At 34.3% G+C, this 15,731-nt stretch overlaps 1 protein-coding gene across 2 annotated transcripts; it reads left to right on the top strand.

Moving 5' to 3' along the window:
* Positions 1–7,935: 7,935 nt before the first annotated feature.
* Positions 7,936–13,953, top strand: LOC101214332 (uncharacterized protein At4g37920). 2 transcript variants are annotated; one of them, XM_031884698.1, is made up of 6 exons: positions 7,936–8,307; positions 8,805–9,119; positions 9,384–9,549; positions 10,063–10,307; positions 11,643–11,830; positions 13,562–13,953. In XM_031884698.1, the coding sequence occupies exons 2-6, from the start codon at positions 8,892–8,894 to the stop codon at positions 13,791–13,793; spliced, it is 1,059 nt and encodes a 352-aa protein (XP_031740558.1). In that variant the 5' UTR covers positions 7,936–8,307; positions 8,805–8,891; the 3' UTR covers positions 13,794–13,953. The 2 variants fall into 2 exon arrangements, with proteins under 2 accessions (XP_031740558.1, XP_004146379.1); XM_004146331.3 differs by having other exon boundaries at positions 8,025–8,307; positions 8,842–9,119.
* Positions 13,954–15,731: the final 1,778 nt, after the last annotated feature.

Below are 15,731 nucleotides of genomic sequence, written 5' to 3'. Positions count from 1 at the left end.
GAAAATCAATGTGAAAAAGCTTCAACCTAGTAATTAGAGATTAGAGCCAAACCAAATTCACCTCCCAACTTCATATGTAAAACTTTGAATTTAAAATCTATGAAGGTTCTAGCCTTGGTCATCCACATGCTAGACCCTAAAATTTGGGTTCTAGTGTTCAGAAACGGATAAATTCAAAAAAAAAAAAAAAAAAAAAGATTTCTTGATATTATGAAAAGTACTTAGATGTCGTTATTAAAGCGTAATAGATTCAGCTCCCGGACTCAAGATGTACAAGACTTAATAAAAATGAACAATAATAGCCAATAGGGTCAACGTAGAAATTACTCAATAAAAGATCCTAGGATTGAACATGCCCACATGCTAAACCTTTAAAAAAAAATAATGGGTTTGGAAGTTCAATAAGGAACACATGCATAAAAGGAAACATAAGAATTGATTGATGGTGAGGGATTTGAGGCCTACCATAAAAAAGGAGTTGTGCAGATTCCATGATGGATTCAACAAGTTACATTTTACAGGTCTTTTATTAAGAACTTGGTTGTATAAACCTTGACTTATTTTGAAAAGTTCATTAGTCTGGTTATTAGGAAGGAAATTTCTATTTGGCATGTACTTAATGTTTATGCTTATGCTTATGTATTTTCTGTAATGAACGTTGGCTAAGGTTCATTTTCTTCAAATTTGCAGGTAGTTGAAGAATTTGTGCACCATGGTATCGATCATATTCATTTATGCGTTAGTTTGATTAGATTGGGTCACACATACATGTAATATTACAGTTAATTTGTCTTTTAGATTATTGTAAAACCTTTACCAACAATGTAATTTATATTTTTTATTATCAATATAAAAATCATCTGGTCTTACATATGTGGGTAATGTTAAAATTTAGTACTTAACTTTTTTGTTAAAGGATAAATATATGATAGCAAAATATGTGTTGTGAATTGAAAAATAACAACGTCAAACAAGTGTCGACAATGTGACATTCGAGGGACAAATCCATCAAGAAAGGAGATTTGAAGCTTAAGAATGTAGGAGACCCAATCAAGATTATCAATAACTTCTCCTAAGATTGCTTCAAACATCCACAAGATATGGAGTTCTATGGATGATGAACATAAAAAAAGATTGATGCATGATCAAGAAAGAAGATTTTGGCCATATTACGATAAAAAAAAAAAAGAGAGAACCAGCGAGTACAAAATAAAGATTGACTTGTCGAGTTATGATGGTAAGAGCAATATTGAAACCTTTTTAGCTTGGCTTAAAAATACTGAGAATTTTTTCAAGTATATGAATACACTCGAGAGGAAGAAAGTGCACTTGGTTGCTTTAAAATTGAAAGTTGGAGCTTCTACATGGTGGGAGCAAGTCGAAGTCAATGTGGAAGAATAAATGGCAAGAGGCTTATTGTGTCTTGGGAGAAAATGAAGAAGTTAATGAAGGCTAGCGATTCCTTCCTTTGAATTATGAACAAACACTATACAAACAATACCGAGGTTTAGGTTACCGACAAGGGAGTTGATCCATGGCTGAATATATTAAGGAATTCCATTGATTGGGAGCTAGAGCTGGAGAATGAACGACATTTAATTGCCCATTTTGTTGGAGGACTAAGGTTTGACATCAAAGAGAAGGTTAAACTTCAACCTTTTTTTAACTTTATCTGATGTTATTACTTATGCAGAATCTGTTGAAAAACTTATTGAAATCAGTTCAAAGAAGCCTACTAGCGCGAGGTCCATGGTTTAAATAATGGCTCCTCTCAAGCCACTAGAGGTCAAGAAAATGAAAGATCCCTCAATCCAAATGGGAAGAAGGCATAAACGAACCTTAAGAAACAAGCTAAAAATCTCTACCAACAGCCTAATTTGAGTAAGTGCTTTCGATGTGGTCAAATTGGCCACTTTAATTCTTGCCCTAAAAGAAAAACCGTAGCAATTCTAAATGATGATAGAGATTTCAATAATGAATGATAAGAGGGTTTTGATCAAGAAGAAGAAACCCTTGAACCAGATGAAGGGGAGAAGCTTTCTTGTGTACTTCAAAGGGTTTTGATTGCACCAAAAGTAGAAAGTTTCCACCATCAAAGACACAACCTCTTCAAGATTAGATGCATTATCTAAAACAAGGTTTGTAATATAATCATTGATAGTGGCCACAACGAAAATTTTGTGTCCAAGAAGTTTATTTATGCCATTAACCTGAAGGTAGAACCTTATCCCAATCCATACAAGATGGGTTGGATAAAAGAAAGGAGAGATACACAAATAAGTGAAATCTGTTCAGTTCCTTCCTCCATCGAAGGGAGCTATAAGGACCGGATTGTTTGTGATGTCCTTGATATGGATGCATGCGACATCCTTCTCGAGAGACCATGTCAATATGACATCCAAGCAACTTATAAAGGAAGGGAAAATACCAATGAGTTCCAATGGATGAATAAGAAGATAATCCTATTGCCACCTAGCAAGAAAAATGAAAAAGACATCAATTCGAAGTTGTCGAATAACCACCTTTTCATCAGTGTAAGTGGCAAACAATTTGTAGAGAAAGGGACTAATATTATAAGTCTTATTATTGTGCAAGCCATCCCTCCACAGAATGCTTCGAGCATGTGCCTTAAAAATATCCAATAATTATTGGAGCAAATTCCAAGCATCAAGGAAGAGCGAACCAAAACTTCCTCCCTTACGAGACATACAATACAATGTTGACCTTGTTTTAGGCTTTTCTGTTTCCAACCTTCCTTACCATAGGACGAGGCCAAAGGAGCATGCAATCTTGCATCAACGCATAGAAGAACTATTGAAGAAAGGATATATACAACTGAGCATTAGTCCTTGAGTAGTCCCAACCTTGTTGACACCAAAAAAGGATGGCAGCTGGAGGCTGTGTGTTGACAGCAGAGCCATCAACATAATAACCACCAAATATAGCATTCACATCCCACGAATAAGTGACTTACTAGACCAATTGGAAGAAGATCTCATCTTCTCAAAGGTATACTTAAAAAGTGGCTACCACCAGATTCTAATAAAGCCAGGGGATGAGTGGAAGATTTCCTTTAAGACAAACGAAGGATAATTTGAATGACTTGTAATGCCCTTTGGGCTTTCCAATGCTCTAAGCACTTTCATGCACCTAATGCACCAAGTACTCCACTCTTTCTTAAATAAATTTGTTGTTGCCTATTTTGATGATATTTTGGTGTATAGCAGAAATGAGGAAGATTATCTTGAACACCTAAAACTAGTATTTGAAGCTCTAAAGAAGAATGAGTTGTATATCAACACGAAGAAGTGCACCTTCTGCATAGGAAGAATTTCGTTCCTAGGCTTCATCATTAGCAATAATCAAATAAAAATGGATGAACCAAAGGTGGAAGCTGTTACAAATTGGCAAATTCCAGATTCAACAAAGGCAGTCCAAGCCTTTATAGGATTGACATCATTCTATAGGAAGTTTATAAAAAACTTCAGCTCTATCACAACCCCTATAACTGATTGCTTAAAGAAAGGAGGGTTCTCATGGGGAAAGAGTTAGAAGAGAAACTTTAAAATGATTAAAATAAAGCTTAACAATCAATCAATCCTAAAACTACGAGAATTTAATAATCCTTTTGAAGTGGTTGTAGATGCTTATGGAGCTGGAATTGGAGCAATTTTTTCTTAAGGACATCCAATTGAGTTCTTTAATGAGAAGTTAAGCTCTAATAGGTAGTCATGGAGCACATATGAACAAGAGTTATATGCTCTTGTAAGGGCTTTAAAGCAATGAGGGCATTATCTTTTGTTCAAGGAGTCCATCCTTCTCACAGATCATTTTTCATTGAAATACTTACAAGTTCAGAAGAGTATAAACAGAATGCATGCTTATTGGATATCCTACATTAAACGTTTGACTTCACTATTAAACATCAAATCGAGAAAGAGAATACGATTGCAGATGCATTGAGTAGAAAAGGAATCTTATGGACCATCCTCTCGACTGAGATAGTAGCATTCAACCATTTCTCAAGATTGTATGAAAATGATGAAGATTTTGAGAAAATATGAAGCAACTGCTCTAATCATAACAGTGAAATAGGACTTCCACTTAACTGAAGGATTCTTTTTTAAAGGTGGCCGACTTTGTATCCCTCACACATCTCTAAGAGAAGCCTTGATCAAAGAAGCCCATGCTAAAGGATTGGATGGCCATTTTGGTCAAGACAAGACCTTCCACATCATTAGCCAAAAAGGTTCTTTTGGCCACAAGCAAGAAGCGATACTAATAATTTTGTGAAAAGGTGTGCAGTTTGTCAAAAGGCTAAAGGAACTCCATGAATGCTACCCTGCCCTGTATTCACCTCTGCCAATATCTAAGAACATTTAGGAAGACTTATCCATAGACTTTGTTGTCTGCCAATATCTAATAAGGATGTTCAACTCCTAATCCATTTTTGGAAGACTCTTTAGAAGAAGTTTGATACTACCCTAAAATTTAGCACCAGTCCACACCCCCAAACATAGGTTACTAACTGATCCTTAGGAAATTTGATTTGGTGTGTAAACTCTAGTTCTTAAAACTCCTTAAAAGTTCTAAGTGTTAAGTGCTATGAGAAGCTAAGTGCGTGTTGTTATTTGTTAGGTGGGAAGAAGAAAGGAAATTTGGCTAAGTGTTAAGCATCTACTTGCTGGCCAAAAAGGGGAAGAAGAGAAGCTTGTTGATTGAAAATTTGACTTAAGTGTTGAGAGGTTATTTGTTAAGGACTTAGGTGGTTTGCTCATGGCCTAGACAAGAAGAGAAGTTGTGGTGTGGAGAACCTCCAAAGGACAATCTCATGCATAGAGTTGCTTGGCTTTGGGTGATAAAGCCTAAGCGAGATAATCCCTAAAGAGGTTATCTAGGCGTTGAGGGCTTGTAGGCGGCAAGCCTTGTGTGTGTGGTCATGAAGGTAGCTTGGCGAGAAGACTTTAGTCACATGAGATGATGCTTGCACACGAGGAAACTTTGGCTATGTGAGGAAAGGCTAGCTCTTGAGCAAGCTATGCGGCCAAAGTGTTTAAAGGTTAGTTTGGTGAGAAGACCATGCACTTAACGAGGAGAATTGAAGGTTAAGCATTTGAGAGTGCTTCTAGGCATTTTGGGTAGTCGGTTATGTGGTTTTCAAGTGTCCTAAGCATGCAAAGGGTGGTTTCATTCAAGTAGGAGTTGGCAAAGTCCACTTTGCAGAAAACTCTATAAATAGGCTCACTTTAGAATTAAATTTCTCTCATTTTTCTGGTGAAAATTGAGTGATTCAAGTTGGAGAAGCTTTCTTTGCGAGTCTATTTTCAAGTGTGAGGCTGTCGAACAAATTTCATTAAGGGAAAATTGAGTTTGAAGTTCAAGAACACTTGAAGGTCAATTTTCAAAGGATGTTAAGCAGTGTTGAGTTTCTGGAGGCCACAAAACTCAATTCTTCGAATTTCAAGCTAAACTTTTGAGGTAAGATAGTTAACTCATTTCTAAGCAACTTTTACAAAAGACGTTTTTCATTTTGAGTTCTGGTTTAAATGTTATGAATTCTTGAAGTTGATAGTAGTTTTCTGAAAAATTTAAGTGTTATGAGTTATTTTTTAGGTTGGCTAAGCATTAGGGTGGAAGGTGTTGCTCATTGCGTAAGGTAAGTTAAAGACGTTATATATGGACATTGGTGTGTCACGCAAGATGGCCAAATGCATAGCTAGGCGGCAAGGGATGCACACCAGGATATGCAATAGGCCATGCGCACGTAGAGTACGACCATGTTAGGTGAGACACACGACACCCCAACACGCGACAAGGTCAGGCGCGCACGAAAAACACGTGCATGCTTCCACCCAGGCCATGCAGTCAATCGTGCCATGACATCTAATTTTGACAAGTTTTGGTATTTTTGGAGTTTGTTTGGATAGTTTTTTATTCTTGAAAGGATAAGTTAAAATTCTTAATTTTCAGGACAAGAAAGTACTGGGCAAAACTATAGACTGAAGGGTTAAGCAAGTATTTAATTTGTGAGTGACTTTTAAATGTTTTTTAAAAAATATTTTCCAATTTGTTTAAGTTAATTATTTTACAAACATGCTTCCAAGGTAAATGTTTGCTATTGAGCTTTAACAGAATGTTATGTTTAAAGCATGAGTTAGAAAATACTTAAAGTATGAAAATACTTTTAAAAGTAAAAAAAAATTATGTAAAGTATGCAAAGGTATTTCACTATGCAAGTTTAAGTATGATTTGAGATTTCTAAATAAGATTTCCATAAGTATATGATTTGAATGCTTTAAGTCTATCCGAAGTTTTATTATGGGATACATATAGCAACCCTACAGGGGTATTATAGTCCTGTGCACAAAGGTCCTATGGTGAGGGTATTTAGTAGATACCTAGTTCTTCCACCATTTGTCACTAGGTTTGAGATGAGGGCCTCCACGGACACCTAACTTTTCCATCTTCTAGCTATCTATAGGATAAGGCACTACTTATGTCTATGTTATTCATCCTATAAGTATCATATCACGAGATAGGGTTTACATGCCTAGTGTCTTCATCTCGATTGATACATAAAGTTATACGGTATAACATGAAAAAGAACACTTAAATCTTATTATTTCAGAATTATTTTGACAAATCAATTGTTTAAGAAATATATTTTGAGTTGAACATTTTACAAATTTATCATGAGTTATGTTTTAACTGTTTTACTTATAGCATGAATTTAAGCATGTTTAAAGTATTTCATTAGTCACTCACTCGACTATTTAACTCACGCTTTCAAATGTTTTCTAACTTCCAGGTATAGATCGTGGAACCGGTACCTGACTCCATTTGTTGATCGGCTAATGGCATAGTTTTGAGTCCCCTTCAGTATGTATTGTTTTGAATTAGTCTTTTGGGTTGTTTATAAACTTGGAGTTTTGATCATGGGGTGTTCAAGTCTGTTTAGTTTAACTCTAACATTGGTTATTTATACATATGTCTATATCAGACTCGTGATGTTTAGTATTATGTAATTTTGAGTTTCACTACAGTAATGTTATGTTGTTTGGTGGTCGATGACGTTTATGTTTCTGTTATGTTATCCATTTTATTTTGAGGTAAGTTTAAGGTCAATAGTTGTTGCTAAGTTGTGATATCTGTTAGTCAGTTGCACCATCTCTTGAACTAAGAGTAGGTGGCTTGGGAGGGGGTGTGACATGATGCTTAAGTGGAACTCACCCTAAACAATGGGTATGGACCTTGCACAAGCTGAGTTTTTCTTTAATAATATGAAGAACATAACAACCGACAAATGACCTTTCGAGATTGTTTATACTAAATCCCTGAGGCTTAGTACTTTTGATTTAACTAATCTCCCTACTAAAGGAGAACTTCAAAATGAAACATAAGATATGACTAAGCACATCCAAAAACTTCATAAAGAAATACTAGACCACCGGATAAAAAGCACAATATCTTACAAAAAAGAGAACGATAAAAGGAGCCGATCTAGACAAGTTAATTTTCAAGTTGGTGACCTAGTGATGACTCATTTGAGAAGGAAAAGGTCCTAGCGGAAACCTATGGCAAACCAAAAGATAGACATATTGGTCTTTGTAAATTAATACTAGCTAATTACGAACATAATGCTTACAAATTAGAGCTACCAGAAGAAATCAACATCATCCTTGTTTTTAATGTAGCCAACTTGAAGAAATACCATGCACCTAATGAATTTACTCGACTCGAGTCGAGTCTAAAGCTAAGGGGTGGATTTTGATGTAATGTATACAGCTTAGTTAGTTGATTTTAGCTAAAGCTATTAGATTGTTAGATAAAAGTGTTTTAGTTAGTTACTTGATAACTAACCTTGTACTAAAAGCTTTCATGTAAATATACAAAATTAATTCATACATCAACTCTTTGGTTGTTTACACAAAAAGAGGGAAAACTGGACGGGCTTTACACCGTCGGGCCTCGGCTGAGTTCATTTTCGTAATTTCACCGAAATTTTGGTCTCCCCATTCGTACAAAACCACCCGCATTTGTTTGAGTGTCCAGTCTCCAGCTCCATCCACTTGCCTTTGTCTTGCGTTCTTTCAAAATTTCTATCAGCAATGGCTTTCACAAATCATCTCCCCTTTCAGTTCTACGTTTCCTCAACCAAACCTTTCATCTTCCCCAGCTTTTCCACCACTCTAAACCCACTTCCATCCATTTATTCTGCTTCACCATTCAAACCATCACCCAAAATTTCCAAATCCGACAACCGTACATCAGTTACAATCACAGCCCCATTACAAATATTCAACGCAAGTGAGTTCTCTTTCCTTACCATTTTGTTTTCTCTTCAGTTCTTTCCCTTTGCCCATAGTTAGGGCTTCTGAGTTCTCATCCGTTTGTTTTTAATCTTTAAAAGTAAAACCCTTCGCAATGTATCCAAAGTCACAGTCACACGAAAATCATCAAATGATTGGCTAGCCAATATTTTGTGTGTGTGTTCTTGTCTGCTTCTTGGGCTCTTGCAGAGTTCCAAGGATTCTAATACGAATGCTATCGGCATAGAATTAGGAATACTCTTTGGTTTTTAAAGGTATGTTAGTAATTAGTTTGGGAAGTTGTTATGGTCATTTTCATTTGTTTTAATTTGTGGGTATGTACGGATGAATGTATTCAATGGCTAATTTGGTTTAAGTTGAAGTAACACTACTCGGAATTAGCGAGGCTTCAAGTAACTCGAGTACTTGGTTTATCTTTGTAGTTCTTCTGTCTTTTACATTTCAATATCATTTTAGTTGTTTGGATTCTATCAGATCCATTGCCAGTTGAGAGCAAAAACTTGCTTCTTAGGTGCACGAGTGAATGATGTAGCTACATCTGAAAAGGAAGAGCAAGTAGAGATGGAAGTTGCAAAGGGATATAGCCTCTCTCAATTTTGTGATAAAATAATTGATATTTTCTTGAATGAGAAGCCCAAGACCAAAGAATGGAGGAAGTTTTTGGTATTTAGGGAGGAGTGGAAAAAGTATCGTGAGAGCTTCTACAGTCATTGCCAAAGGCGGGCGGATTGGGAGGATGATCCAATTATGAAAGAGAAGTTAATATCACTTAGGAGAAAAGTTAAAAAGGTACGTCCTTGTCCACTTCATTTTCCCTCCATTTTTTATAACTTTCTTGGTATGATTTGTGTTCATGAATACAATATCTTGTTGCATGGGTTTTTGTTTGCAAGAATCTGAAAACAAAATTTAGAGGAGAATTTCGACTGTAAATGTTCATTGCTTTCAATTTGATAATTATTTCCGATGACCAGAGTTTAATTTGTAAACAATTTGAGCTGCGACTTTTGTTTTATATTTCTGCATTTTTTATAACAAGTGAGAAATATACAGATTGATGATGAAATGGAAATCCACAGTGAACTTCTCAAGGAATTACAGGACAGCCCGACTGACATTAATGCGATAGTTGCAAAGCGGCACAAAGAGTTCACAGATGAGTTTTTTAAGTTCCTAACTCTGATATCGGAAACCCATGACAGTTTGGAAGATCGTGATGGTAATATATTAAAAGTTTCATTACTGATCATAGTTCTGATGTTGGATAACCAAGTGTTTGTATTAGATTAAACCAAGTCTCTTATTAATTCAGTTTAGATTTAATCTCAGATTTCTTCTGGGGGATAAGATAATGTTTAGTTTATATTTATTGCGGCCTCATATTTAAACCAATTTTACAAGTATTAATCTAAATCTAGAAGCCCCATCAAACATATCACTCCTGAGAACTGAATAATAAAATTATCATTTTTTCTCCAATTATTGCGATTTTTTTTCTAGTAAAGTCTGAACTGTGCATTCACACTGGAACATAGATTTCATTCTTTTTCTTTCTTATCTTTATGATTTAGGATCTAGTAATGACATTTATAATCTATAGTAGTTATCTCAAGAATTGACTAAAGCCCAGAGTTGGAACAGTATTTTAACTTGGCAGATAGAATTGCTCGTCTGAAAAAAAAAAAAATCTTATAACTAGTTCTCTCTTAAACTAATTTTTCTATTTGAGCAGCTGTGGCTCGGCTGGCAGCCAGATGTCTGGCTGCAGTTAGTGCGTACAACCGAACATTAGAAAATGTGGAGACATTGGATTCTGCACAGGTCAAATTTGATAATATTCTGAATTCTCCCTCATTGGATGTGGCTTGTGAGAAGATTGCAAGTCTTGCAAAGGCAAAGGAACTTGATTCATCATTGATCCTTTTGATAAACAGTGCTTGGGCTTCTGCAAAAGAATCCACAACCATGAAAAATGAGGTAATGTTTAGAATTAAATCGGATCTCACTACTTCAACTGGCATGTTTATTTCATTTTAAATTTAATACCTAAATAATTGCTCTTGTTAACTTTGAAGTTCTTGAAAGTAACTCCCTGCAACAAACCCAGTTTTGCCCAAGTTGGAAACTAACTCTTATTTTCAAGTTAGTCATATTTTTGAGAACACATTCTTTCATGTACGAGAATAAAAACAAAATACACGACTATTATACAAAATAGAAAACACATAAAAAAAACAAAAGCTCAGTCTGAGACTCCAATCCATACGGATCAAGCCTAATTGTTTCATACATTGTGTTGGACATGCTTTTTAGAAAGCTTATTTTAATGTGAAGCTCTGATTATTTCAGCAGCATTGAAAAAATGCTAATCAAATTTTTCCTTTTAAAGCATTTACTGAATTTTTCTAACCACTTTTGATGATAGAAAATCTTTAAAACTTAACCAAGCACTATCAATTTAAAAAAGAAGAAAAATAGAAAATTTCATTTCTAATCACTTTAGAAAGCATGCCAAACACACACTAATACAAAGAAACGAGAACTGTTTAAAACTTCTCATTGTAGTTGATATTTTGAAATTGGTTTACAAACTCGATTGAAAGTCTACGAAGTGCTGACAATCAATTTATAAGAGAAAGACCACATGAAGATTCTATGGCCTTAGTGAAAAAATCTATTAGGATACCACCTAACTGGAATAAGATTTGAAATGGTGAAATCTAAAAAGAGGAACTACTAGATAACTGTTAGAATTTAGAAGACTTCCATGCAACAACATTCAAGAACCAGAAAAAACAAAAGATAGAAATATATACAACATCAATGAAGAAACTACCAACAAAAATTTCATAAAACTCTTCACACCTTACCCCCAATGCACTCCTTCTATTTATAGCTAAAAGTTAACAAACCTACTAGCTATTTACTCAGATGCCCCTTCTAATACTTATACTAATATTCTACTAATAATCCTATGATATCTCTAACTAGGTCTCTCACAATAACCCAAGTATAAAGGAACTTGGAACCTCCTCTTGATTATGCTAACCCAAGCCCTAGATCACTCAACAATTTCCTCCCTACCAGCCTATTTCCTCCCTCTATTTATATCCTAATACATTAATTCCCCAATTAATTACCCTTACGTCCCCCACTAACTCCATACTAATATTTCTAATTAAGACCCTTACAAAATCTTCCATCTGTATTGGCTATTGAGTTGAGCAGTCTAAAAGTACGTTCTAAAGCTTTCCAACAGTTTCAGATGCAACTATTATGGCTCATTCTCTGTGTCTCTGTTTGTGAATGTAGGTGAAAGAAATAATGTATCATTTATACAAGGCCACAAAAAGCAGTCTTAGAAGCATGGCCCCTAAAGAAATAAAGCTGTTAAAGCATTTGCTGAACATCGTAGATCCTGAAGAACGATTTTCAGCTTTAGCAACAACCTTCTCCCCAGGTGATGGAAGTGAACAAAAAGATCCAAATGCTTTGTACACGTGAGTAAGCTTCATATCATAAATTATTGTACATCTTCATGATAATTACATATTTCTCCTATAGGTTTCATTAATCATCGGAGTTTATCTCAAAATATACCTACTACTTGGTTTTGGTCTTTGAACTTTTAAGTTTAGTTCATAATGTTTCCAAAACTTTTAGGAAGTGTATTTTAATTATTGTCAATTATTTATCAGATGGATAACATGGCCTAAATATGGAAGCCATATAGATTAGTTGAGATGAGTAATAGATGGGGAATATGTGAGCGCCCTAGTTAGAGATGTAATAGGATTATTAGTAGAATATTAGAGTGGTTATTAGAAGGGCATATTAGAAATTTGATAGCAAGTTGGTTAGGGTTTTTAGTTTAGTTATAAATAGAGTGAGTGGGTTGAGAGCAAGTTGTGAAGGATATTAAGGGATTCCCTTTGGAGAATTTGGGAGAGTCTAGGCCACTCAAAAGACAAGCAATTACCTTGTTGAGTTTTGAGATGATATTATAACACATGAATTTTTTTTGTGTGTTATTGAGTGTGTTCTTGTTAGGAGGTATTCTAACAGAATACTTTATGCACACACTCATATCGACTCTCAACCCTCATATTAGTTTTAATCTGTATAGCTTTACTTGAAAAAGGAAGTAAAAATAATGTAATATTATTCCTCTACATTATTGAATCAAATACAAGATCTTATATAGAGAAAGACCAACAACAAATAAGGAAAAAATATAGGTATAAATAAAAAAATAATACGGGTCTTTTAAAAAATATAACAAACCGTTAAAATATTTACATCGTATAGAATAATTCTAACAAAGGAAAAAGCCCACAGGCCTACAATGGGAAATACAAAAAATACACTAGTCAATGTGCGATTAATCGATCACATGCGCTCGTGTAATCGTCTTTTAAACGATCATGATACATGATCGTGTAGATAATGATACACGGTTGTGTAGGTAGTATCAACATGATTGTTTTATTCTTTTTAACGATGAGAAAAGAGCTTCAAATCTAAACGATCGTTTAAACGATCATTTAGATCATACCCACCTGATCATGTAGTTCTTTTTTAAACCATGGGAAAAGAGCTTCAAATCTAAACGATTGTGTTGTTATGGTAAACGATTGTTTAGATCATAACTACACGATCTTGTAGTTCTTTTTAAACGGTGGAAAATGGCTTCAACTCTAAAACGATCGTGTTGACCATGGTAAACGATCGTTTAGATCATGTCACGGTGATATTTAAACGATCTTGATATTCTTGAATATAAGGATGATGAAGTTCAATATTTTTTTTAAACGATCTTGAATATTCTTGTGATTGAAAAAGAAGAATAATACGTTTAAGAATAGAAGGAAAAATTGGAAGTAGAGTGAAAGAAGTCTGAAAGAGAAGATGGATAAATTGGATTGTGCTACGGTGGTATGTGGTGAAGACAAGAGAATCTATATATACAATCTTGACTATTACTGACAAGTTGGCGCTAAGTCTTTTGCAGGAGGTCAGTTTCAAGCACCAATAGATATGGTCTATACTCTTGTAGCCCGGATATAGAAGACATGACAAATAGACTCCTAGTGATATGGTCTTTCTTTAATATTCGTCAAGATTTAAATCTAGATTTGGTCATATTTATAAATTCTTTTGTATTGTGTTATAATTGTAAATATTTGGATCTAATTGCTATATTTATAACTGTATCATTTTGTAATTGGCAGAACCCCGAAAGAGCTGCATAAGTGGATAAAGATCATGCTTGATTCATACCATCTAAATCAAGAAGATACGGACATCAGAGAAGCAAGGAATATGACTCAGCCTATTGTTATACAAAGGCTATTCATCCTTAAGGATACTATTGAAACTGAGTATTTGGAACAGAATCAGTTTCAGAATCCTCAATCAAGACCAAGTCATAATCATGGTTCTGAGGATGCAATCTCCATATAGTTTTAGTGTAAATGTCTCATATTTGTAATTTAGCCGCCACTAGAACCACTAGTTTCAGCATCTGAGTTTAAAGTTAGAATAGTTGCAAGGTCAGGTAGCTCATGTAACAAATATCAACATCTTTCAATTAAATTGATTTTTTTTTTCAGATTTAATATCATATATATGTGCATATGTTCTGATATATCTAATGCGAATTTAAACTTTAGACATCAAAGAAGTGTACATGCGATGGAATAGATTTACTATCTAATTACAATATATATATATTGGCGTTTTGATCAAAATCTTGGGTCAAATTTTGTTTTTCAACATTTAATGCCTGAATAATTGAGATCTTAATTTTCTACCTATTAATATTACATTTTTTTTTTGTTTGTTTATTGTCGTTTTTACTTGGCCAGGATTTTTATTTTTATAGTTGGCCAAAAACTATTCTCCCAATGTAGCTTAAATTTGGAGTGAAATTGATACCTGAATAGCAATTATGAAGGTTTGGGTTGTCAGGTTTTATTTGATTAGGTCAATCATTTGTAAAGAATTTAGAGTTTGCTTTTTAGTAATATTTGCATCTTAATAAAACTGCAGTCATGAAAGGAAGTACTCCAAGGTTAATTGAATCTAACACTAATGATAGATCATTGATCACTCACTAATCTAAGCCATGTAAGTTGATTTGAGAGGCTGTGTTTAAATTACTGCATTGTTTTTCACACGTGAGAAGTAGACAAAGGGGATGCTTGTCTCAAAAGGAAAATGTGATGTCGTGCAAGTTCTCACGTCCAACTTATAATATAATTCAAACGACATTGGTTGAATATTATAATTGGTTTGATTCAACTTATAATATAATTCAAATGACATTGGTTAAATATTATAATTGGTTTGATAATATCGTAGTTACTCGAAGATAGTTTTGATTTTATTTAGTGGATTGACTTGTAACGAAACTAAATGAAACAAGTACGAAAATTTATGAAAGAGGCATTCAACTATGAAAGAGGCATTCAACGGGATGATTTAATCTTTCTTGTTAAAGAAAGAATCTAATTTGTGGAATCATTCCAATGGTGATCAAGTATTCAAAGGGGATAATTTAATGTAAAATATTCTTGTTAAAGCAAGAATCTAATTTGTGGAATTATTCCAATGGTGATCAAGTATTCAAAAGCATTAAAAATGGTCATGCTAGAAAATATTAACGTAGATTGACATTCATGATTCACAAAAGTATTTACCAATAATCGAAAGAATTCATCTGGCCCAAGAACAAAGAAAGACAGTCGAACATTAGAGTGCTAAAATACAAAGAATAATTAAAGGTTGTAAGGGAGAAAAGGCCATATCTGGCATTTGGGTCCTATCTTCAAGGTGGAATATATTGACCTTCCAACACCTCTAATCAACTTTCTATATATAATATGCTCTAATCTGTCTGTTGACCTAAAAAATTCCAAAACTTGATTCCATCCTCCAATCTTTTAAGATCTATAGCTAAGGTTTACTACCACAAGTCTAATTTTACAATCAAAACCAATTTACTATTCTATTGGAAATTAGTACTTTTTTTTTATATTTATAAATACCAAAAATAAGATTTGATTAGAAAACCATTTCAATTTGTTGTTAAACTAGTTGAAGCTTCCATGCGAGTTGAGAGAAGCTTGGTAGAAGAGGAGAAAAACAAAAACTGCAAAGGAAGGACCTTGTGGCCAAAATGTTAGTAGCACGTGAGGTGGCAAACAACACAGTGATAATAGGTGTTTTGCGCCACAAGTTCAGTAGAGAGAAAATTTTGGAACTTGTTCTCATGTCCCATTTGGATCCCGAATGAGTTATGGAGGAAGTTTTCAGAGACAAAATAAAGGTTAAGGAAGAGGAAATGTCTCAATATAGACAGAGGAAGCATCTCAAGGTAGATAGATGACCAAATTGAAC

The sequence above is a fragment of the Cucumis sativus genome, chromosome 4 (assembly GCF_000004075.3).
Source record: "Cucumis sativus cultivar 9930 chromosome 4, Cucumber_9930_V3, whole genome shotgun sequence".
Classification (NCBI taxonomy): domain Eukaryota; kingdom Viridiplantae; phylum Streptophyta; class Magnoliopsida; order Cucurbitales; family Cucurbitaceae; genus Cucumis; species Cucumis sativus.
Note: the sequence above shows the minus strand (reverse complement) of the source record. Positions and strands in the feature narration are given on the sequence as shown.

Coding starts and splice junctions, on each gene's coding strand:
- LOC101214332 (XM_004146331.3), top strand. CDS start 8,109: ATGGCTTTCACAAATCATCTCCCCTTTCAGTTCTACGTTTCCTCAACC. Junction 8,308..8,841: donor ATTACAAATATTCAACGCAA/GTGAGTTCTCTT, acceptor CTTGCTTCTTAG/GTGCACGAGTGAATGATGTA. Junction 11,831..13,561: donor GATCCAAATGCTTTGTACAC/GTGAGTAAGCTT, acceptor TGTAATTGGCAG/AACCCCGAAAGAGCTGCATA.